General features: G+C 38.2%; 1 protein-coding gene across 3 annotated transcripts in view; it reads right to left on the reverse strand.

The window, feature by feature from the left end:
• The window catches only part of PDLIM5 (PDZ and LIM domain 5), a 223650-nt gene that overhangs the window by 49850 nt on the left and 149211 nt on the right, over positions 1 to 24589 (reverse strand). For all 3 annotated transcript variants that reach the window (XM_027837431.1, XM_027837429.1, XM_027837430.1), the window contains exon 8: positions 503 to 690. In XM_027837431.1, the coding sequence (XP_027693232.1) occupies positions 503 to 690 (188 nt within the window). The remainder of the gene's footprint in view (positions 1 to 502; positions 691 to 24589) is intronic.

Raw genomic sequence — 24589 nt, forward strand, 5'->3', positions numbered from 1 at the left:
GTAACAGGATTGCCTTGCTGTGGTGAGGGCCCAGTTGAGATTATATAATACACACTTTTTACTGGGATAAAGACATACAACTAGTTAACACCTAATAGTCCTAATTCTACCTCTTTGTATACAAAGTGCAATGTTGATTAGCACACAAACAGAGACAAAATCCAAAACAAAGGAACGAGCTAGTTCTAAATTTATGATTCTATGATCTGGCAGCTACTCCGTGTACTTGTTTCTAAATCCAAGTTACCCAAGGAATAGTTTTAGAAAAAGTTTTTTAAAGTATTTAAATCAGATACTCCAACTTACATGGCACAAGGTAAGCTTTTCAAGGGGAAGGGTTGTCTTTGCTTTCTGCATTTGTATCCCCAGTGCCCAGCATACAATGAGTGCTTAATAAATGCTTTTTTTCTTTCCTTCAAATAACAGGCCTTCCAACCTTTAGCCGGGAAATTGGGAATTTGATCTTCAATGGTAGAAAATAAGAAAGATGCCCTCTTTTTACCTGCTAGGTTCTGACGCTGCCAATTTGGTGATTTGATGACATTTGTGGATCCTGAAGGTTTGAAAGCTGCTGCAGTAGTGAGGCTGGCCACTCCAGGCTTAGAAGCAACAGGACTTTCTGGGCCCTGGGACACGTTCCTCGCTGAGGCCACTGAAGAAGATGCAGGCTGGTAGGGGTCCTGAATATTGCTAGGTAGAGACAGAAGGGAATAATTCATTTCTTGTGAGAATGCAGCAGTGCTCATAAGAATCAAGAAAAAAAGACAAGAGTAGCTCAAATCTGTAAGATGCTTTACAGCATAATAATAACAGTAATGATAACAGCTATTCATATGACATTTCAAGGTTTGCAATGGTCATAATCCTCTCATTGAGGTTCACAATGGCTCAGGAAGGTAGATATTTAAGGGTATTATCAACTGTGTTTCACAGATGAGGAAACTAAGGCTTACAAGTGAATATCTGGCCCATGGACTAAGTATTGTCTTTCCTTTCTCTCCTCTTCACGATTCTTCCAATCCACCACACAATTTCTTTAACATTTTAAAAATGTGGTCCTCACAACATTTTGGTGAGGTTAGCAGTTTAAGAAGGATCATTATTGATTTACAGACGAGGAAACTGAGTTTAAGTGACTTCCCTACAGTTATATAGTTAATCCCAGATGAAGCCAACCCTCAAAGCTGCCTTTCTACTCTGAGGCCAATATTCTTCTGACTAGACCCCTCCATGAAATTTTATTTTTTGGGCCAAACAAACCCCAAAGGCAAACCCTAACCATAAAGACAGTCTGAGGAATTGTCATTCTCTTTTTAAAAGCCAACAGTGAGCTATCGCCCTCTTTGCTTACTCTGGAAGCCCATTAAATTGGGTCTAAACTAGGGGCTCCCATACATTTTGAAGTCAGGTTTGGCTTACTGAGAGTAAACAAGTTGTTTCTGAGAGCAAGATCCTTTCAGATAACAGTGGACCCATAGGACAAGACAAAAGATTCCAAACAGAAATTAATGTTAAAAAAATTCTCTATGCACAGCATGACTGAAATAATGTAATTGAAAATTTTTAAAAATTGGGAAAATTAAAAGTAACTGATATGAGTGAACATTCATTTAAAAAAAATCTCAGTTCTGTGAGGGGTATATGATGCCATTTTGACAACTGACCAAAACTAAATTTTACTAAAAACTGCTGTTCTTCAAGATAAATAATTATGTTTTTTAAACTGTTAAACTGTTCTAAGACTTTTTAAAACTGTTTTTTAAACTTTTCAAATATTGTTAAAGCACAAAGACTTTTTAGATTCTTTTTTTACCCAGTTCCAAATTCTCTCTCTACCCTTTCCCCTCCCCCTAGTCAAAGCAAGAAAATCCATTACAAATATATGTGTGTGTGTGTATGTGTGTGTATACAGAGAGCAAGAGAGAGAGAGAGAGAGAGAGAGAGAGAGAGATGTGAAACAAATTTACACATTGTCCATGTTCAAAAAAAGGAGGGAAGAAAGGAAGGAAAGAAGGAAAGAAGGAAGGAAGGAAGGAAAGAAGAAAGGAAGGAAGGAAGGAGAAAAAATGTGCTTCAGTCTGCACTCTGAATCCACTAGTTCTCTCTCTGGAGGTGGATAGCATTTTTTTATCATGAGATCTTTGGAACTGTGGTGGGTCGTTTGTGCTGATCAGAGTTACTAAGTCTTTCACATTCTTACAATACTGATGTTACTGTGTAGCTTGTTCTTCTGGTTCTACACACTTCACTTTGCATCAGTTCATACAAGTCCTCCCAGGTTTTTCTGAAATCATCCTCCTTGTCATTTCTTATAATACAATAGCATTCCATCACAGTCATATACTACAACTTGTTCAGTCTTTCCTGAACTGATGAGCTTTCCCCCTCAGTTTCCAAATCTTTAATACCACAAGAAGAGCAAGTAAGCAATTACATATAAATTCCCATTTGCAAAAGTTATAGCTTCTGGAATCAGATAAAGAAGTAGCAGCAGCTGTGGTAGAATTCTCAATTAAATCAACTTGTCAGAAGGCGGCACAGTCAGCCCCTCCAGGGGGAAGATCTTGTCCCTTTTTCTGAGTAGTCCTAATGCGTGCTAGCATTCCCAGCAGTTAGTGATGACTGGGCAAAGCAGAAACTCCTCTTCCTCTTTCTCTTGGGAGAAAGTGCATTTATCTCTCAGACTTTATTTAGTGTGGGTGATTCCTAGTGTGGCAAATTTTTATTGGATACATAGTTCTAAAGCATTAAAAAAAGACTTTGGTTATTCAGAGCTGGGGCTCATTCTAGTTTCCAAATTTGTTGTTTTTCTCAGCCAGCCAGAAAACTGGAAAGCTGGATAGTCATCTTGTCCATTCCACTTTCCCCACTTCCTTTATCCAGTTCCCCAGAACAATACAGGTTCTCTGAAGACAGCCATTATTCCCTTTCTGTCTTAGCACGAAGATAAGTGCCTTGCACATAGCAAGAATTTCCCCTTCATCTTTGCTGCTGAAAGGAACTGGTTGAGCTATTATAGATTTTTCTTCAAAATGCATCCTCTTCCTTCCTGAAATGCATTGCCAGCACCCTGGAATATGGCATTCCTCATGGTTTTCTCCTAAACAATATCCTTGCCAAGAGTCTCTTCTCTCTCCAAATCCAGCCAGCAGCAACACAGAAAGATTTAATTAGCTAACATTTGTAACATAACACCCTATCCCTCAATCAAAAAAAAAAAATTATTCCAGTGGCTTCTCTTAACTAGTGGTACTTCCCAAACTACACAACGTTAAGAGGGGTTCTGAGATTAAATTCCAATACAAGCAATACTTTCCTTTGTGAATATTAAATGTGAAATTATATATTACCCCAAATATTTGGGTGGCATTTTTCTTATGCAAAAATAAGTTTTAATTTCATAGGACCACATACTTAGAGCCAGAAGGGATTTTATATACCATTTAGTTCATCTACTGTTATTTTACTAGGGAGGAAACAAGCAGCCTAAAGGGATTAAGTGACTTACCCAAGGTCATACAGATAATAAATAAGTTGCAGAGATAGGATTTGAGCCTGACCAATTCCTGGCCTTATAAATAGGGACTTCGACTTAAATGTTAATTTCTCCTCAAATACCCGTGCCTCCAAGTTTATCAAGTTCTTTAAACTTTTCTTTTTTCTTTTTGAGGCAACTGGGGTTAAATGACTTGCCCAGGGTCTCAAAGCTAGTAAGTGTCTAAAGCCATATTTGAACTCAGGTCCTCTTGACTCCAGGGCTGGCTCTCTATGCACTGCACCACCTAGCTGCCTTAACTTCTTAACCTCTACTCCAATAAATCACATGCAGGGATGGTCATGTTTCTTGACCATACTTTGATCCGATCATCATCTACTCTTTCTCCATGGGCTCCTTCCCTTCTAGTGTCAAGTTCTCTACTCAGAAAGGTGTCAGTCTATCCCAGTATTAAGAGTTCTTACCCACAAGAAATCACAGATCCTTGAAGTAAGCTATATTCAAAGAAACTGATAAATAATTGTGCGGTTTATTCACTCATCTCTCCACTTCCTTTTTTCCCAGATAAAGTCTAAAGTAAAATGCTAAATAAATATGGCTTCTAGCTACATAGATACACCAAGGCTTTGTAGTATTTTTAAAAATCCAAAATGACAAATATAAATGTGTGTGAATATGCACGCACACGCACATGCACACACACATGCACACATACACACACACAGCAATTACAAAAGTTCCTTCTTAAAATGGCCTGCACTTATTATTAAAAAAATTCAAAATAATCTTCAGCATTCATGAAGAAGGAAACAAAAGTTAACTTTCAATGTCAGCAACCTGATTTATCTTGAGTTTACATTCCAGTACTACATTTGTTTAGTTATTTCAGCAAATAAAGTTCAGCTGACAAGAGGGGACATTTGGAAGTCACAAGCTGGTGAGCAGAAGCTCAGTTTTTGAATTTGTACAATCAGACTACATGTTTCAAGGCCCACATGCTGCACAGTTCCTGTCCAATCAGGCTTTGTGCTGCCTGCTTTGGGAGATAATAGTCAATCGGCTGTCTTGTTAACAGGCCCAGTTAAAGAACTTGCCCAAGGTTGAAGTGGATGTTAGTTGCAGCAGCACTAGAACTCAGGTCTCCTAGACTTCCACACACAATACCCTGGAGGTCTCTGAAATGCATTACTTGTAAAACTTGGGATTTATAAACAAAGCTTACTCGTTCTTATTACACATCTACTGGTTGTTTTTGTTGTTGGATTGGACTTGTGATTCCACTGAAATAGAGAACTCTGAAACCTAATCATACATTTATCTGCAGCTGCTTTGTAACTGATGTTCTTAACTTGAGGAAACTCTGGGAGGTTATGTGATGTGACTAGAGTATGTTTCACAGGTGGGCCTTGCACCAAGCACTTCCTGACCTCCAGACTAGCTTTCTACTCATTGCTTTAGGATGCCTTGCTATTTGGTTTCCTTAATGCATAGTAAAACATCATTCATTCTGGGAGCAAAAGTGTAAACACTGTCATGTTAAAAAGTAAGGGCTTTCTTATCTAAGTTTCTGTAGTCTTTGAAAAACCATCTCTGTGTATATGTAGAGACACATGTCTATATACACGCATATATATATATAGCAGCACCTGGAGACTATGTAAGTATTCATCTGGCTCTCACCCCTAACCACATTGCCTCTAAAGTGAGTCCATCAAGAAAATTCACAGGAGAGAGAAATCTATGCAGGGGCTTGAACAGATCATGAAACCAATTTTCTCAATGTTACAATGAGCTTTTCCAAATACCATTTCTTCCCGCCCACTGTTTTCCTTCTTCTCTGGCTCAATGACAGGTAGCCTCCCATAGTGGATAGAAAGTAATAAGGTCTAGACCAAAACCCCCCAAATGACTAATGAGTACTTCTACACCTCTCAACTTCACACTTCTCTACTCTGTCATCTCAATCCACCACCCTGAGCAGGAACCCTCCCTCCTATTCTTTTTTTTTTTTTTTTTTTTTGGCAATTGGGGCTAAGTGACTTGCCCAGGGTCACACAGATAGTATCAAGTGTCTGATCTGAGGCCAGATTTGAACTCAGGTCCTCCTGACTCCAGGGTCGGTGCCCTCCCCCCTTATTTCATCCCAGCCCTATATTAGCTTCCTGTCCCCAAATGCAATCATAGTCCCTCGTTTTTATATTGTGCATAGTTACAGCTTATATACATGCTGGAACTCTTCCTCTGGATGCTGTCTACCTGCTTCCTTTAACTGAAACCTATTTTTCCCCTGAGAGTTGCACCTTCATATCAGTCACTTCCAATGCTTACTACATTTTTGCCCAATCTCACATGTCCCCAAAGTTTCTCCAGTTCTTCCAGACCATAATCCAGACCATACTTCCCCTAGCTACCATCATTCAACAGCCTAGCCTTTGAAGTCGATGCCGTTATACTTTACAAACTCTCCCCTTCCTTATTGCTATTTTTTATTTAGCTTCTGGATGTCTTTCTTCACAATCATGGCAGACTGCTTCAGCCATCATTCTCAGAGACTTAAATATCTACTTTTCTAACACAATTACTTACACTCACCTCCAATGACCATACAGTCTTTCCTCATCTTTAATACCCAGAATCCCTAGCTCCTCAGCTCAAATGCTACTTCCTACATGAGGCATTTCTTGAACCTCATTGCTCTGGGGTCTATAAACTCTTAGAACCCCCAACCTAGCCTCTAGTGCCCCCTCCATCATGCAAGGCAGACTTTGTATTCTTACTTATTTTACTGTATTTTCAGTTCTAAATTTTCTCCCCTCCCCCACCCACTGAGAAGGGAAGACATACCAAAGCCCATTACAAATATGAAGTCAAACAAAGCATATTTCTACATTGGCCATTAAGGAAGGGGAGTGGAGGTAGAGGGAGGGAAGGAAATATGTTTCAATCTATACTGAGTCGATCAGTTCTCTTTCTGGATGTGGACAGCACTTTTTATCATGAATCCTTTGGAATTGCAGTGGGTAATTATGTTTATCAGTTACTAACACGATTGATTGCCTCTACAATAGTTGTTACTATGTAGCTTCTTTACTTCATTTTGTATCAGTTCACGAAGTCTTCCCAGGTTTTTTTGAAACTATCCCCTTCATCATTTCTTAGTATTCCATCATATTCACATACCCTAACTTGTTCAGTTATTTCCCAACTGATAGGTATCCCCTTGGTTTCTAATTCTTTGCCACCACAAAAAGAACCTCTATAAATATTTTTGTAAATATGGGTGTGTTTCCTCTTTCTTTGATCTCTTTGGGGTATAGACCTAATAGCAGTTTTGCTGGATCAAAGCATATACAAAATCTAATAGCATTGGGGCATAGTTCCAGACTGCTTTCTGGAACGGATGGAATGGAGTTCACAAGGGTACCAACAATGCATTAGTGTACCTATTTTCCCATATCCTCTCTAGCATTTGCAGGACTTCGCATTTACTTTGTATTTTACTATGTGCTGATATGTAGATATGCTACTTATCCAGAGAGAATGTAAGCTTCTTGAGAGCTAGGATTATTTAATTTTTGTATCTAATCCCAGTGCTTTGCATAAAGGAGGCACTCAATAAATACTGCTTGTTTGTTGATTGATCCATCTCATCTCCACTCTACTTGAGCCAGAAACTACCCTCTTGAAACTGTTCTACTTTCAAGATCTGAAACTCAGAAATTCCGCCTTCTTACCACAAACTTCTGACCCACTACTTCTCTCTCCAGCTCCCTGGCTCATTCCAAATCTGTTCCTTTCAACCTTTATATCATACCTATCCCTATTAACATGCATCATACACTCATCCAAATGTACTATCTCCATCCCTCATTTTTGTCCTATTCTCTCCTGGCTCCAAGTCTTTGCTCACAAGATAACCCAGACTTAAAATGGGCTTCTTATCCATTTTTATTTGTTTAGGTCCTTCCCTTCCTTCATGGCCAAACTTGGGCCTTCAGGGCCACCTCTTCCACAAAGCTTTCCTTGCCTTCATCTTCCTGCTTCCGAGATTAAAGTGATTTCTCTCTCCCATATTTTTTTTAATAAGATACTGCTTCTTGAACTTTTCCTTTGCACACTCTTCCTTTTAACACATCGAGTTTGTATAAAATCTCCCAATTAGATCACAAAATACTTAATAAAAGCCTGTAACATCTTTGTATTCCTAGTGTCCAACACAGTATCTTGCAAACACTGGAAAATTAAGAAATATTTGATTAATTTGTTGATCTGAATGACTAACTTAACACTTCCAGTCTTATACTGTTAATTATTAATTCAGTCATTTTATCTCCTCAATTAGTTCATGAATTCCTTAAGGGGAGAACACTGGTCTTCTGTTTCTTTGTACAGTACTTTCTACAGGTCTTGTATTTCTTTTTTAGGAGAGTCAGTAAAAGAAATGTTTCTTAGAGTTCAATGTTAAGAAAAAGACCTTTACAAATAGTGAGCACTCAATAAATAAATAACCAAATCAAGATAATATAGTAAATGGCTTTTTAATCAGTGACGGGTGCACAGATTTGGGGGGGGTGGGTATGTGTGGGTGTGGGTGTGTTTTTCTCTATTCTTAGTAAAAAGACAATCCATAAAACCCTACTAAAGTTGGAATGAGGGGGTTAATGTGCAAATGAATGAATGATTTCTTAAGCGCTGATTATGTGTGAAGCACTGAGTGCGAGGGATACAAATAGAAAGCTTTAACAGGTTCTGTTCTCCAGGAGGTCATGTTCTAATGCAGGAGACAACACCTGTGGAAAGTTTCAGCTGAAAGGCCAATGGAAAAGCCCCACGGTCCTTGGGGTGCAGCGGGAAAGCAGATGATAATGCTTCTTCTTTGATATCATTTCCACTAATAAGATCACAACAGTTTATGATGTTGAACAGTTTGATTGGGTCAAGAACTTTGTATCCTGGGTCTTCAGTAGATGTGACTACAGCACTTGCAAAAGCAGTTGGCCAGCCTGCTTTTCCCTAGAGGTTGAATCTCAGGAGGGATGGCTATAATCAGTGGGCTGGAAGCATTGTTATTCTAAAGGCTCTCAGGTCCAGGGTCTTGGGCTATCTCCTTCAGGATCAAAGGGGAAATGACGATCAAGGTGGTGGGGGTGGTTTGACCTATCTGATTCATGTTGCCTCCTATCCCTCCCTCAGGGTGCCCTGATGTTTTCATTAGGCTAGCTTGCCTGCCTTGTAAGTGGCAATTTATGAGGGTGGCTGGCCCTTTCTCCACAGAAAGCACCTCCCCAGAAAATGACCATGAGGGCTGAGCTGGAAGCAGGACCTATGATCTAAGCGTGCCATCCACTCCCAGGTTCTTGAGCCCATCTGCCTGTTGTTGGCAGTTGTTGCTAGTGGTGATGAGGAGGATGAGGGCCCCTTTTCCACTATGATTTTTCCCTTCAATGATGACTATGCTGGAAGCAGGTCTGGTGGTTTGCGGGACATTGCCATTTCCAAAGTTCTCGGGTTGAGGCTCCTAGTTTGTCTCTACCAAGGTCTAAGGGGAAATGGTGGTGGTGTTTCAACCTGCCTGGAACACGCTTTCTTCTATCTCCCCCTTGGGGTTCTCTGATTCTTCACCTACTTTGGCTTGCCATCCATCCATATGTTTATTGGTTTATTACCTCCCTATACATTTTCATTCTCTGTCTCTGTCTGTCTGTCTCTCTCTGTGTCTCTGTCTCTGTGTCTATCTGTCTGTCTCTCAGAAACTTCTGAGACAAATCAGCAACTGCTTGGCAACCCAAAATAGTAGACAGTTGCCTAAAGCATGATTTGCTCAGTCACACAGTGTCAGTTTGTGTGATGGCAAGGATTTTCACCCGCTCTCCCTTTCCTCCTTACAAATCTCCCCCACCTGCAACCTAACTTTGAGTTGTTCTGAGGATTAGGGACTGAGAAATCGAGCAACTGAAAAAGAAGCTTTCTGGGAAAAGTGACAGCAAGTGGTAACCTTTTCATGGATAAAAAAAAAAATGACTAAATATTCAGGAAGCAGTTAATAAGGTGGTTTCTGCATGCTAAGAAAGAAGCTGGTATCTGGGAGAGAAGTGAATTAAGAGTTAAGTGAGACTGAGTTAAGAAAAATAAATTTATAGGAAGAAAAATGACAGTCTTAAGTCCTGAAGACCCTTTAAGCATTCTGGAAACACAAGACATTTATTTTTATTTTAGGTTTGTTATTGAAGCTATCCCTTATGCAAAGTTGTGGCTGGTTTTATGAAAAGCAGCGTAAAAACCAAAACCACTGTGACGCTCTTAACTATGACTCTCTACCACCATCTGTTGGACAAACACCGAAATTATTGGGGTCTTCTTGGTGAATTCTTTTTTTATAAATGTTGAAGCTAAAGGTTTGTTTCTGAGATGACAGCTTTGTGACAGTTAACACGGAGAAAAAGGTTTCCACGACTGAAGGAAGCTGTGTAAATTACCAGGCCATGAGCTACCAGCTATGTAAAGAACAGTGGTTCTTTCACAGGAAAAGGAGTTAGTCAAATGTTTCTTAGAGTTCATAAATATTCTTTAGGTTGAGACATTTGTAAAGTTTTGAAATTGATTCTGAGCTGAGCTAAGCAGATTCTGAGTTGAGTGAAGCAACCATGTGGCCTTACTAGAAGGTTTGCTTTGGGTCAGGGTGGATTTGTTATCGACATACATAGAAAAGGACACTGTTAGAACTACTTGTTTGACTGGGCCACAGGCCTGTTCTGAAGCATTTTGAGACAGCCAGAAAAACAAATGTCATTAATCCCCAAATCCCTTTAAATGTGACTCAAGGAAAGTCACAACTGTTTCACTGCAAAAGTTAAATAAGTCAATAAAGCAGGAATTTCCTTCTGGGAAAAGGTAAAAAACTCAGTAAATCTGGAACGAGATAAACACTACATTGACTCAGATAATATATATTATCCTAACGTGACAGTTACATGAAATTAATTGTTCTCACTTGTTTTTAGTATTCAGTTTTTTGTATTCCTTACTTTTTTCGTACATTCTTACCTTCCCTGATTAATCATTGCATGAAGTCTGGAAGGAGGTTAAGTTTTCTTGCATTCCCATATTGATTAACTAATGACAAATATACTCATTCAAATATCTTGATGTATCCCAGACCTCAAAATTGTTGATGGGCATATATAAGTAATTAGGTCATATGATGTATGATATATTATATATAGTTATATATTAATGTGATTGTTATTTATGCATATTATATGTATATTACATATTTAACTGGAATAAGGAAGTCCATAGAACGAACTCTTGAGAAGAATGTATTTATATATTGTATGTGCTACAGTCAGTGCCAGAATGGCAGTATACAACAATGAGTCAGCTAGGTTAAGGTCAGCTAACACCTTTAACCATAGGCTGGAATGACAAAATGCAAAGGCTTAAAACCTCTGCTTCTTGTACCTGATGACATCAAGAAAGGAGGGGTGAGTAGGATCTTGAAAGAGATGAATTAGATGTCAAAAAAATAATCAAAAGTCACTCAAGTGGTAAGAAACTGAGCTGAGGTTCAGTGGGAAAAAATAGTGCAGGTTAGGAAAGCTGGGGGAAAATGAAGAAGCACAATAAAAGATAACTATGAAAAGCCTTCCACAATTTGTAGACATAAGCAGAAGCTAAATTGGCAATGATGCTGTTTCAATAGCAAATGGGCAAGGGGGTCTATTTACGGAAAAGTAGAATTAATCCTATTTGACTCAGGGCTGGTCATGCCTTCCTCTGAGTACTCAAGAGATAGTGAAGGGCATGGTATGATAAAAAGATAATTGGAATGGTAATCAGAACCCTCAGCTCTGAATTCCCATTCGGCCAGGTGACCTGGGGTGAATTATATAACCTCCAGACCTCCATTTCCTCACCTGCAAAATAAGGACGTTTTATGAGGTATTCCCATTCTAATCTGAATCCTAAATCCCATGTGAAAAATGGAGGGGCGGAGTGTCAGGGCAGAGCTAGACGAAAACTGGACATAGCAGGAAGGGAAGGGCATCAGTACTTACATAGCACCTACAAAATGCCTGGCACTATGCTAAGCACTTTACAAATATTATCTCATTTGATCCTCACAGCAACCTTGTGAGGTAGGTGCTGGTATTACCGACATTTATGGCTGAAGAACCTGAAGCAAATAGAGGTTACGTGACTGGCCCAGGGCCACTTGGTTAGTAAGTGTCTGAAACTAGATTTGAACTAGGTCTTCTTGACTCCAGGCCCAGCATTCCACTCCACCCATTGTACCATCAGCTGCCTCTGTAGGCAAATGAAGTTTTAAAAAAGTCCTAGGGAGTGGGAGCCTTGGAATCACAAATCCTTTCAAGTATAATTCCCTGAAGGAGACCTTTAAGGACATCATTCATTTTCCTTCTCCTGTAAGGGTCCCTAACCTGGGATCCACCAACTTTCCAAGTGGTCTGGAAAAAAGCCTAGAATGCTTTCCCTCCTTATCTCTGTCTTCTGGCTTCCTTCAGGGCCCAGCTAACAGTCCGTCTTCTACTAGCAGCCTTTCTCAATCCCACTCAATGCTCCTGCCTTCCCTCTAAGACTAGCTCCAATTTACCCTAAATGTAGCTTGTGTGCCCACAGTCATTTACATGTTCCCTCTTCCATTAGACTGTAAATTTCCTAAGAGCATGGACTGTCTTTTGCATTTCTCTGTATACTCAAAACTTAGCACAGTGCCTTGAACATATCAACCACAATAAATGCTTGCTGACTTAATGCTTGTTTACTACGGATAGATTTCAGGAGTTTGTGAACTTGCGTGGGGAAAATACATCTTTATTTCAATATATTTAGTATACTTTGTAACCCGATGTATTTTATTTTATGCATATAAAACATCTGGCCCAGAAATGGCCCATAAGGGATGCAGCATCTATGATACAAAAAGAACTCTCAGAGAGAGTGCATTAAAATAAAAACAAACCATTGGGTGGCAGTGTTCTCCTAATAGGTCATAGCATTTCCAGGGTAAAGTCTTCTTATAAAGAATGAAGTTTGATGCTATCCGCCTTCATAGAAAGAACTGATGGTGTCTGAATACAGATCAAAGGATACTATTTTTCACTTTCTTTCCTTCTCAATTTTTTTTTTTTGGTCTGAGTTTTGTTCCATAAAATGACCAATATGGAAATATGTTTTACATGATTGCACATGAATAATCTATGTCAGATTGCTTCCCATCCCAGAGAAGGCAGAGGGGAGGGAAGGACAGAATTTGGAACTCAAACCTTAAAAAAAATACCCAAATATTAAAAATTGTTATTATATGTAATTGGGTAAAAATAAAATATTATTTTAAAAATAAAGGTCAGCATTTCCTTTTATTAAAATACACACAATTTCTTAAGTGGAGGGTGATAATACACAGACAAAACATCTCTCTAAAAAACTGAAATTGTAACTAAATACCTTTTTAAACCAAGATTTAGAAACAAAAAAATCTGCTGGCATCATATCTTTTCCCTACACTACTTGTCTTTTCTTGGCTTTCTTAACTTCAGAAGTCATGGGAACACAGACTTAGAACTGGAAATATCTTTACAGGTCATTTCTTCTCCACTTTCTCCTCAGAGGAGGAAAGTGAGGTCTAAGACAGGAAAATGACTTACTTTAGGTCACACAGGTGACTTTGGAAAACAAAGATTTGAACCAGGTCCCTTCAGTTCACATCCGGGGCGCTCTCCATTGGACCATGCTGACTGCCCAGCTTGAGTTCTAATTCTACGCTGACTCTTTTTCTCTGAGCCAAGCATCTCAATTGCTACACTTACTCAGATATTCTCTTAAAACCTATTGCTACCACACACTCAATGAGGCCCCACTCAAATCAATTCAAAAATAGCTAATATCCATTGCTGCATTTAAGTAAGTAGTAAGATTTCCTACCTCATCAACAGAAAAAAATAGAATTCCTCCTTTCTGTTAAGTACAAGGACAGTCTTGTGACTCAGTGTCTTGTGAGGAATGAAAGAAACTGCTGTCTACCAATAGCACAGAGATTTACCTCTCACTTCGAAGCTTCTTTTCAACATGACCCTGAGATGGTGATCAATTTTATCAGTCCAGGCTAAGGGTAGGGAACCTGTGGCCTCGAGGCCACATGTGGCCCTCTGGGTCCTCAAGAGCGGCCCTTTGACTGAATCTAAACTTGTTCCGTGCAGTTTTGACTGAATCCAAAGGGCTGCAACTTGAGGACCTAGAGGGCCACAGGTTCCCCCACCTCTCGTCCAGGCTGAGCATGCTTCTGTCAAGCAATGACCTTTGGCTATTTTACTTTGCTATGTGACAACTACAGAAGCTTTCTTCTTTCCTGGGTGGCAATGGTCTACACACAAAATTGCTAGGTACAAGCATTCTACAGTTTTACACGTAGGCAGAAATGGCTTTTAAGGAAGAAAAACATTTCCTTTTTAAAATGAATAGTTAGATAACATTAGTGTCCCCAAAGTGGGAATGAAAGGGTCTCACAGAAGACTGTAACCAGCTGTGTTGCCTCTCAAACACCAGACTTGTTGATAAGAACTATTAAACACTGAAGTGGGCTGCTGAGGGAGATTCTGTGCTCTCTCTCTTTAAAGCCATGCACAGGACTCACAGCAATTTACCTGCGATGTTTGTAATGCCAGGCTGCTGGGCTGGCTCATTTCACAAGTCTTTGCATTCCACCGAACAAGAACACTTTCTTCTATCAAACCTCAGTGTATTTTTCAATACTAGCTGATCTCTGATTATTAAGTTCAAACATTCCATGTTTCTTCTCTTAGCTAAATGTGTGTGTGTAATACATATGTATATATATATATGCATATATATAATCTATACATTTTATCTTTTTAAACAAGAAAAGAATATTAATGCTTCCAGTTCTAAGACTGTGTTCCTACGACTTCTGAAGTTAAGTAAGCAATCATATACTTTATATGAGAAACAATGATTCAATTTTATTTGAACTTTTTATTTTTATTTAGTTTTTAGGCAATTGGGGTTAAGTGACTTGCCTAGGGTCACACAGCTAGTAAGTGTCAAGTGTTTGGTCTGAGGCCAGATTTGAACTCAGGTACTCCTGACTTCAGGGCTGGTGCTCTATCTACCGCACCACCTAGCTGCCCTGTTATTTGAACTTTTAAAAAAGTTAATTTGTCCTTGAACCCTTTTCCAATGAACTAATAATATCTGAAACTACATAGCATCTTTTAAACTTCTATCACAAAATATTAAAGTTATTATATGCATTTATCAGGAAGTCTCACCCCTCAGCAAAGCAGTAAAATTCTATACTAGTCTCTCCTCTTGAATCCCTTATATTTTGCTCACTTAATAGAGGTTAGCATCTCTGTAAGCTATTGTCCTATATCTCTCCTCACTTTCTCAAACTCCAGAAAAAGCCATCTACCCCTATTTCTCTTTTCTCATTCTCTTCTAACCCTTGACCTTCTCTCTTCACCGAAACTACTCTCCAAAGTAACCAATGATCATTCAACTGTCAAATATTCCAATTCTCATTCTTCTTGACCTCTTTAGTGTACCTGACATTGTTGACCATCTCTCATTCTAGACATTCTCCTTTCTGAGATTTCTCTCCTTTCCACCTTCTCTTCATTCTTCTACCAATTTTCTTCTGTGTCCTTGTTGGATTATCACCCACATCATGTCCACCAACTATATTTCAAGGCTCTGCTTTGAGGCCTCTTCTCTTTTCTTCCTGAGTTTTCCCAAGTTTTCCCACTTGGCCCTTAATGGCCATAAAGATGTAATCTCTATCCATAATTGTATATTCATCCTGAGTCTCTCTCCTGAGCTCCAGTCCGACATCACCAACTGCCTAGTGGACATTTTGGACTGCAGGTTCCAGAGTTACCTCAAACTCAACATGTCCAAAGTAGAATTCATTACTTTTACCTTAAACCTTTACCTCTCCCAAACTTTCCTATTTCTGTCAGGGGCACTGTTACCCTTTCTAACAACCCAAGTTCAAAACCTTGCAGACACTCTTGATTTCATACTTTCTTATGCCACATATCCAATATGTTGCCAAATCTTGTAATTTTTTATTCCATAATATTTTTCATATATTTTGTCCCTTTCCCCCTTCACTACTATCTAGTTCATCTACCATCCTAGTTCAGGATCTCATTACTTTTCTCCTTGACTGTTGCTAAAGCCCTCTATTTGGTCGCTCAGCCTTAAATCTTTCTCTTCTCCAACACATCTTCCAGAGAGTCGCCAAAGTAACTTTCTCAAAGTGTAAGTTCTACTAGTCACCCTTGTACTCACTCAAAAAACTCCAGTGGCTCACTTTTACTCCAGGATAAAAAAAATAAAATAAAGTCTTCCTTAAAGCTTTTTATAACCTGGCTACAACTTACTTTCCCAGACTTATTACTTCCCTCCACATACTCTTGGGTCAATCCAAGCTGGCCTGTTTACTTTTTATCACATACATTCTCTCTCTTATCTCTGCGCCTTTCCCCTATTCTTGGAATGCTATCCCTCCATATCTTTGTCTCGTAGAATCTCTAGCTTCCTTCAAAATTCACCTCAAGTACAACCAACTATGTGAAGCCTTTCCTATTCTCCCAGCTGCTAGTATCTCTACTCCCACCCAAATTGTCTTGTGTATACCAACACTATCTGTACATCTTTCTCCCCGTAGAATGTATGCTCCTTGAGGGCAGAGCCTGTTAATTTTCATCTTTGGGTCCTTAGTACCAGTGGCTGGTTGTACAGAGAAGGTGTTTAATAAATACTTATTTATTGATTTTAACATAGAATAATAAATAATTAAAATGATATGAAATGAGATCATGCTTTATATGCTATCTGCCACAAAGCAGATGTTCCTATATTAATGCAGCTGAACAGAAATTTAGATGCAGCAATGTCATATCTGGGCTTTGGGGACTCAGTGGGAAAGCTGTTAGTTTCAATTAAAGAAAATCCTAGTTGGTTAGAAAAATGAAAAGCTCCCCCTGGCATCCTGAAAATAAACACAAGATCAGCATATTGCTTTGTAAAAATGATCACCCTTCTGACAAATACAATCAACTAGCCTTCAGCTGGATATCTTTGGCATTCATCTGGCAACATGCACTGAGATTATTCAGTTATTTCCCTGGTCATTGTTTCCATGTTGACCTTTAAAAAAATACTGGGTAAAGAGACGTGAACTCATTTAAAGCTTTAAGGCACTCCTCTTATCTCTTAATCTCTCTCGGTTTTCAGTGTCCTCTCCATCATATTTGTTCTTTTCATTTTGAAAATAATTTTCCTTGAAAAAGAAGGTAGAGGCAAATGGGTTTGCCTCTTTTTACAAAATCTGCATCATTCTCCTGTCTCCACTCCAGTACTTTTTGCAAAGCTTAGCAAAACTGAATTTTGCTTGAATTTTGAATTTTCTGACAACTACAATTATAGTTCTGTGCTAAGTATTGGTAACCACACTTGATTACGTGCTTCTCTCTCTGTCTCTGTCTCTGTTTCTCTTTCTCTCTCTCCCTCCCTCTCTGAATCTGAGCTTACTGGAGAGCTTCCCATGAAGCAAAATCCAAGTCTCTGGGTATCTCCCATTTTTCAAAGGGATTAATTATGATTGCATTGTCAGAATTTTGCTCTTCTGATCCTCCTATCCATCAATGAATTTCCCCCTTTATAATCTCTTTCTAAGTGATTAGGTATTTAAGTTCTTTAAATTTTTTGTAATTTTTTTTGTTTGTTTTCCTAAAGCTCAGGAGACCTCTCCCTTTCTTGGCTATTATGACCTCTCAGACAATATAGTGGCTTCCTCCCAAAATTTCCTTCGTTTTATCAGCTAGTAAGAATAAAATACGGGGTAAGCAGTTTTCATCACATCCTAAGCCTTGTGAGAACAAAGTTAGCAAATTATTTCTTTTGGGGATCCTTCCTCAATTATCTTTCATCCTCCCCCTGTACTACTGCTTATCCATGGTGTTTTGGAATTTTCATGTCTGTTTTTGGCATTATGTTTACTTTCACAGTTATCATTAAAGTGCCTTGATTTCTTACAAAGAAAGCATTATTGACTGAAAACAATGACTATTTAAATGTATTTATTAAGATACAAGTATTTTATGCCTCTTGTAAACACTGGGTTTTCAAATTTTCATTTAAGAGGAGAGTGTCACAACAGTGGCAGCTAGGTGACACAGTGGATGGAGTGGTCATCTTTGAGTTAAGAAGACCTGAGTTCAAATCCTGCCTCACACATTTAATGGCTTTATGACCTGGGGCCATTCACTTCACCTCTGTGTGTTTCATTTTTCACAGGAGGGTTGTGAGAATCAAATGAGGTAAATGTTGTAATATATGTAAAGTACTCTGCAAACCTTAAAGTCCTATATAAATACAAATTATTATATTATTATTGTTAATAATGGCAACAGAAAAAAATACCATTAGTCTCTCCCCAAAAATTAGAATATAGGCTCCTTAAAGGAAAAGACCATTTTGTTTTGGTATCCTTGGTGTCTAGCGAAGTGCCAAGTACATATAGGTATTAATAAACACTTATTGACTGTGGATTAAGACTGCAGGATCCACAGTTAGAAAGAACCTTAGAGATCATCTAGTCTAGGGCTTCTTAAATTTTTTCCACTAGCAACTCCTTTTCATGTTTAGGCAGCTTTGCATGTCTTGAGGGCATGCACAGTACAAAGTGCACATGCTTTGTGTTCAGAACCAAGGCTGCTGTGAAGTTGCACATGTGACACAGGAAAGTGCTGCCACAGACACCTCAGATTTGTTACGTGGTTGATTTTTAATTAATTTTTGGTTGTTGCGTGTTTAGTGACCCACAGTTTGAGAAGCACTGATTCTAGTCCAACCATGTCATTTTACAGATTAGAAAACAGATGCCCAGAGAGTTTAAGTCATTTGTCCTTGGTTGCAGATAGCACAAAAAACAAAACCAGGACCTTCGCACAGTGCTCCCCACATAGTAGGTGCTCAGTATATGTCTACTGAGAGTGATGATCACTTGTGAGTTATGTATGTGTGATATTAGATGGAAAGGATAGCTTTTGAAGCCTACTATGATGCTTAAAGGCACCTATCTCTTGATATAATTACTGCTATAAGTCCAATGACTATGTCTTCCAAGGCCTGAGGAGCAACCCAGCGAGGTTTGGAGATGCTCATCCCTGAAGGTTTTGGTTGTGTGCTTCTGATTTGTATTTCAGCCACAGAAACTCATTGAGTTATCCACTTATAAAGCATAGAGAGGTTTTGTGGTGATCAATGAAAACTAATGAAATTAGGGGTCTGATATTAAGTACTGAAGTACCTAAGGCCAAAGAGAAAGAGTGCTGTTTTCTCTGACATAATCTGGGTGTAGAAAGAAAAGCAAGTAGTAATAATGGTACTTGGGGGTCACATTTAAAAGGGATTATAAAACAGAACTGTTCAACCAATCAATCAACAATATTTATTAAGCCCCTACTATGAGCCAGACCCTATGCAAAGTGCTGGGGATACAAAGAAGAGAAAATGGGGTGTCACATGCCATATTTAAAAAGTAATTTTTCAACTTTTTTCCCAGTTCAAAGAGCTTTGTGCTAAAGGGAACAGATAATTTGTGTGTGGTGTTAGGGGGTGGCAAAGAGGAGGAGAAGAGATGTGTTTAGATTGTCTCATTGCTTGAAACTGTGTCCAGAAGCATTTATTCTGTCTGCAACTATTTAACCAATCCTAAAATCTACGTAATAGTCAATGGCCACAGTGGAGAAAAAGGTACATAAAAAGAAAACTTGCACATTAGGGAGGGAGTGGTAATGATTGCCACACACAGGATGAGTCTCTGCCATCACTATGTGTGTGGTGGGATCCTCTCTGCCTCCCCAAGTTTTATAGGTAAATGTCAGCAAAAATTAATATCAATGGGAAGACTAGAAGGAAAGGGGGAAGAACAGGAATTGCAAGGCTAAGGTGAACCATTTTATGAAACCACTTCCTCTTCCAGTTCCTAATAAGAGATGATCCTTAAGGTTGACTTCTAGCCTAAATCTATAATCCTATGACATTTTATAGGTGAAATGTTTTAAATAAATAAGTCTTACAGGGAAAGAGGTGGTAGAATGACAGGAAGTTAGGGGAGAGGCATTCTTTGTATATATGTACTTTAGGACCACCATCAAAGCCACCTCATGCTCTTCAGCTGATGTCCTACAGGAGGAAGAGGAGGGTTTGGAAGAGGGTAGAGAGAAGGAAAAAAAATTTTTTGCACAAAATATCTCTGGTAAGAATCTAACATCTATGCTATATAAGGAATCTACACAAATGAGTAAGAGCCATTCCCCCATTAGACAAGGGGTCAAGGACAGTTTAAAAAATGCAAACTATGAACAGCTATTACTTCATAATAATGCTCCTAATGTTGACTAAAACTGAATTTTCACATCGCAGTCCTCAGAGTGACAAAGATGGGAAAAAAGATGGAAATAATCAATATTAGAGGGGCTGTGGGATAGAGGAGCTGTGAATTGGTAGAACTTTTCTGGAAAACAACTTGGGATTATTCAAGGAAAGTCAATAAATTGCTCATAACCCTTTGACATAGAAATTCCTTACAAGGGATATACCTAAAGGAGTTCAGAGAAGAGGAAAATATGTCATACACCAAAGGATTTATAGCAACACTTCATGGAGGTAGGAGAAAGCCGGAAACAAGACAAGTGCCCAATGAATGGAGACATCGAGAAATTCATTGAAACATGGGAAGATGAATATGAACTGATGGAAAGCAAAGCAAACACAATCAGGAAAACAACATACACAAAGACAACACAAATGTTAAAGAAAACAAGGCTGAAAGGTAGCCAGATTTTAGTTTCTTGGAATAACTAAGCTTGATTCTGGAAAACTGATTATGAAACTGTGTTCTATGCTGTCAGATACGGTTATTTTGTAGGTGCGTTTTGCTTAAATGGTTTTTGTTGTTAAAAGGGAAGATTCAATAGGGAGGGTGTTTAAAGTGAAGCAATGGTGGCATGAAAACAAAACACAACAATAAGATATCTTAAAGATGGTACACAAAACACAGGGATAGGGCAATTACACTAGGAAAGAAAACAAGGACTGAACACTAGACTATGAGTTCAAACCCCAATATGCTATTATCTTGGGCAAGTCACTTTCTGAGCCTCAGTTTCCTCATCTATAAGATGAAGGCTAATATTAGAGTCGTATGGTTCTTTCTGGCTTTAAATCCTATGCTCAGATATAAGGAGTATAAATTGCCAACAGGAAAATTATCAGAATTCCTTCAAACAAGTTTTTTATATTTTGGTGGAGAGCCAGACAACATGTACTCTTTTCAATGGAACAGAACTTTTTTTTTCAGGAGTGATATTGTTGGTTCATCCAGAACACAGCCCAGTACTGGGTACATAAGATATAGCCAATTTTAGAAAAATAAGAAAAAGGAAAATAGTAATGAGAAAAGGGATAGGTTGGCCTTTATAATGCAGAATGGAAATGAGAATGGTTAACAAAGTTAGACAGCTTATATTTGGCATCAAGTTAATGATCAACTGTAAAGTCTCACTACTAACTTCTTTTCATAAAATACACACACACACACACACACAAAACACACATACAAAACACACACATATACACAAACACATGTCTTTGACATTCTCTAAATAAAAATAAACCTGGCTTTTTAAAGTCCTTTCCCTAACTAAAATCTCAGGGTCTATCCTTATGATTTTATTGGTACAGTGAGCTCCTGGTAAGAAACTTCCCTTTACTAATGCAGATCAGTATCAGTTTTTCAACTTTGCAAGTGACTCTTTTATCACTGTCCAGAATGTCCCTGGACAGCAAATTGTTATATGTTGATGACTGGACAAAAATTCTGCTTCCAAAGAAACTATAAGAGATTTGGAGTTACTAAACATCAGCTTCCTAAAACACTATGTCCAAATACAATAAGGCACACTTTTAATATTATTTTTATACTGGTGAACGGGGTAGGGATGGGTAACAACAGGCAGGTAGGAGAAAAGGTAAGAGACATATGATCAGTTAAACATAATTGCACTCAGTATCAATTTATTTGTAAAGTTGTATTTAAGGAAGTGGGCTTTTGTTATATATATATTTTATTCTAGTATTTTATTCTTCCAGTTATATGTAAAAACAATTTTTAACATTCATTTTTAAAACTTTGAGTTCCAAATTCTCTCCCTTTCCTCTATCACCACCCCCACGCCCAATGAGAAGGCAAGCAATTCAATACAGGCTATACGTGTGCAGTCATGCAAATTTTGTTGTACATTTTAATAGATTTTCCTAAGTACTGTTTTGAAAAGAATTAGAAAAATGCAGTGGTGGCCAATGGTCAGCAGATGGCGATGTTTACTCCATTATGCTTGACACACACCTGTATGGTAGCAATTTCCAAGCAAATGAGAGATGAAGCACCAGATCTAGTATTGAATAATAGTGCTAATTAAAGAGAGTGTTTTTAAAAACAGACAAAAATATGCAATGCATATTTCTTTTGTTTTAGGGCTACAGTCTTATGTCCATGACAAGAAAAACTAAAGCTAAAAACAGCTTCATCTAAGAGCAGACCAATGGATCTGAGACCCGCCACATAATTTAACTGCCCACTGAAATCTTTTTACCAGACCATGCAATGGAAACTTTGGGGTTCTATTAGGTTAATGACTACCTTGCAAAAGTAAATGAAACCATGCTTGACTACACCTCACCTCTATTTGTGTATGAATTGTGGGAAGGCCTAGTGGTTTAGTTTTTTCAGGAAAGGTATGGAGGATGGCCTAGTGTGCATATGAAACATACTTATGATAAAAACAAGGATGGCTAGCTACACAAATCATGGTTTTTTTTTTTCACTAATCTTTTTCATGTGGGCCACACAGACAACTCTAAGTTTTTAGGAAGTTTATCCCTAAAATGCAAATGAGAGATGAATGGAAAGAGCATTGGGTTAGAAGTCAGAGGATCTCAAATATGGCATCAGTTCTGCTATTACTTGTATAACATTAGGCAAGTAATAGAATCACAGAATTGGAGTTGCGAGAATGGCTGTCTAGGCCACCTCTTGCCTTTCAAATAATTCCTTCTACAACATGACCTACAAGATCTCCAGTAAAGGGGAACCCACTACTTCCTGAAGCAGTCTGTTTCTCTTTGGGCTAGTTCTAATGGTTAGGAAGTTCTTCTCTAACATAAAGCCTAAATTTGGTTCTCTGTCCCTCGTATTCATTTGTCATTGATTCTGCAATTTGGGAAACTCAAAGAGAAACTAGGTGGTAGATAAAGTGTTGAACTTGGAGTCAGGAAGACCTGAGTTCAAATCTTGCTTCAAACACTTATTACTGGTGTGACCCTGGGCAAGTCACTTAACCCTCTGTTTGCTGCAGTTTCCTCAACTGTAAAATGGGAATAATAACAGTATCTACCTCTCAGGGTTACTGAGAGGATCAAATGATCAAATTTGTAAAGCACTTAGTACACTGCCTGATAGTGTAAATAAATGTTTATTTCTTCTCTCCTCCCCCTCTCAAACTCAGTTTTCTTATATATAAAATGAGGATAATAATAATTTCCACCTTACAGAGTGTTACAAGCATCAATAAGATATGTAAAGTATTAGGGAACCTCTTAAAGCCTTATATAAATGCTAGCTATTATTATTATTATTGTTAGTCAGTTAACAAAACAACCTAGATTTGTACTTTTAAGTACAAATGCCAAGAGAAATCTACACCAAAACATGTGGGTTTTGGAACTTTATGGCCATCTCTCCCACTAGTTTAATATGAGTAGCTAGTTCAATAAACTCTGATCAACTACCAGCAAAGTTTATTTAACATGGACTTATTTAAAATATTAAGTTTCATATTCTTTGTCCCAATAGACACAGTATTAAATTAACAAAGACTATGGTTTATTATTTGTAATTCCTGGCCTTTTCATCTTTAAAAGCTTGGTGAGTTTAGGGGCACATAATAAATCAACTTAGTCTATTAATCATTGACCACATCAAAGATATATAGATTTATTTAAGAGTCTGATTTCCCGTAGGAATCACACATCTGAAGTGTTGAAATGACTGATTCTTCATGCACTGAGATCAGAAACAGTTCTGAGATACATAAGCATCTATTGAACAGTTTTATGTCTTCATCAGATTTTAAATTTCACTTAATGTCCATATATTTCTGCTTTATAAACAAAATAATAAATAGCTTTCTAAAAGTAATTAGGAATCATCATGTGCCAAATATAAACTGGGTTCACTCTGGCAAAAACGTGCCTTAAATTTCATGGAGGTGAGAACCAATGTAAATGTTTTTGAAATGAATGGAAATTATGTCTAGTTATTTACATAAAGAGTATAAAATATAGAATGGTAGATTTGAACTGATATAAATTATGTAATTAATATTTTTATTATTTTATATTATAGTCCCTTAAGTGAAAACTTTTTTATGTGAGAACCAAGAGTATTGGGGTGGGCTGTCCTTGCTCTGGATCTGCCTAAACCCTTACTACCTAACACCTCCTATTTTCTGCCATTTGGGGGGAAGACCTTCTCCCTGCTGCTGCCATTTAGACTGAAGACAAGCCTACCTCAAACACAGTGACATCCCCTGGGATCCAGTTGTATCCTTACCCTTTGGGTGGCTAAAGCCTGGTAATATCCTTCCTTTTCATTCTGACCCTCTCTGAACCCTGTAGGTACTTTTCTCTGGGTATCTCATGTTTGCCTTTAAAGTAGGAGGTCTGAAACTAAGACCCATGGCTAGATTTAAAGAGGTCTATGAACTTGGATGGAAAAAATTCCATCTTTATTTTCACTAACCTCTAACTGAAATTCAGTGTTTCCTTTAATTATGAATGTAGGCAACAAACGTTATTCTAATAAAGGGTCAATGGGTGTCAAAGGACTGCTAATAAGTGCTCTCTTGCTCTGTCTCTCTCTGTCTTTCTCTCTCACACACACACACACACACACACACACACACACACACACACACACAC

Source organism: Vombatus ursinus, unplaced genomic scaffold (assembly GCF_900497805.2).
Source record: "Vombatus ursinus unplaced genomic scaffold, bare-nosed wombat genome assembly UNPS02014821.1, whole genome shotgun sequence".
NCBI lineage: Eukaryota > Metazoa > Chordata > Mammalia > Diprotodontia > Vombatidae > Vombatus > Vombatus ursinus.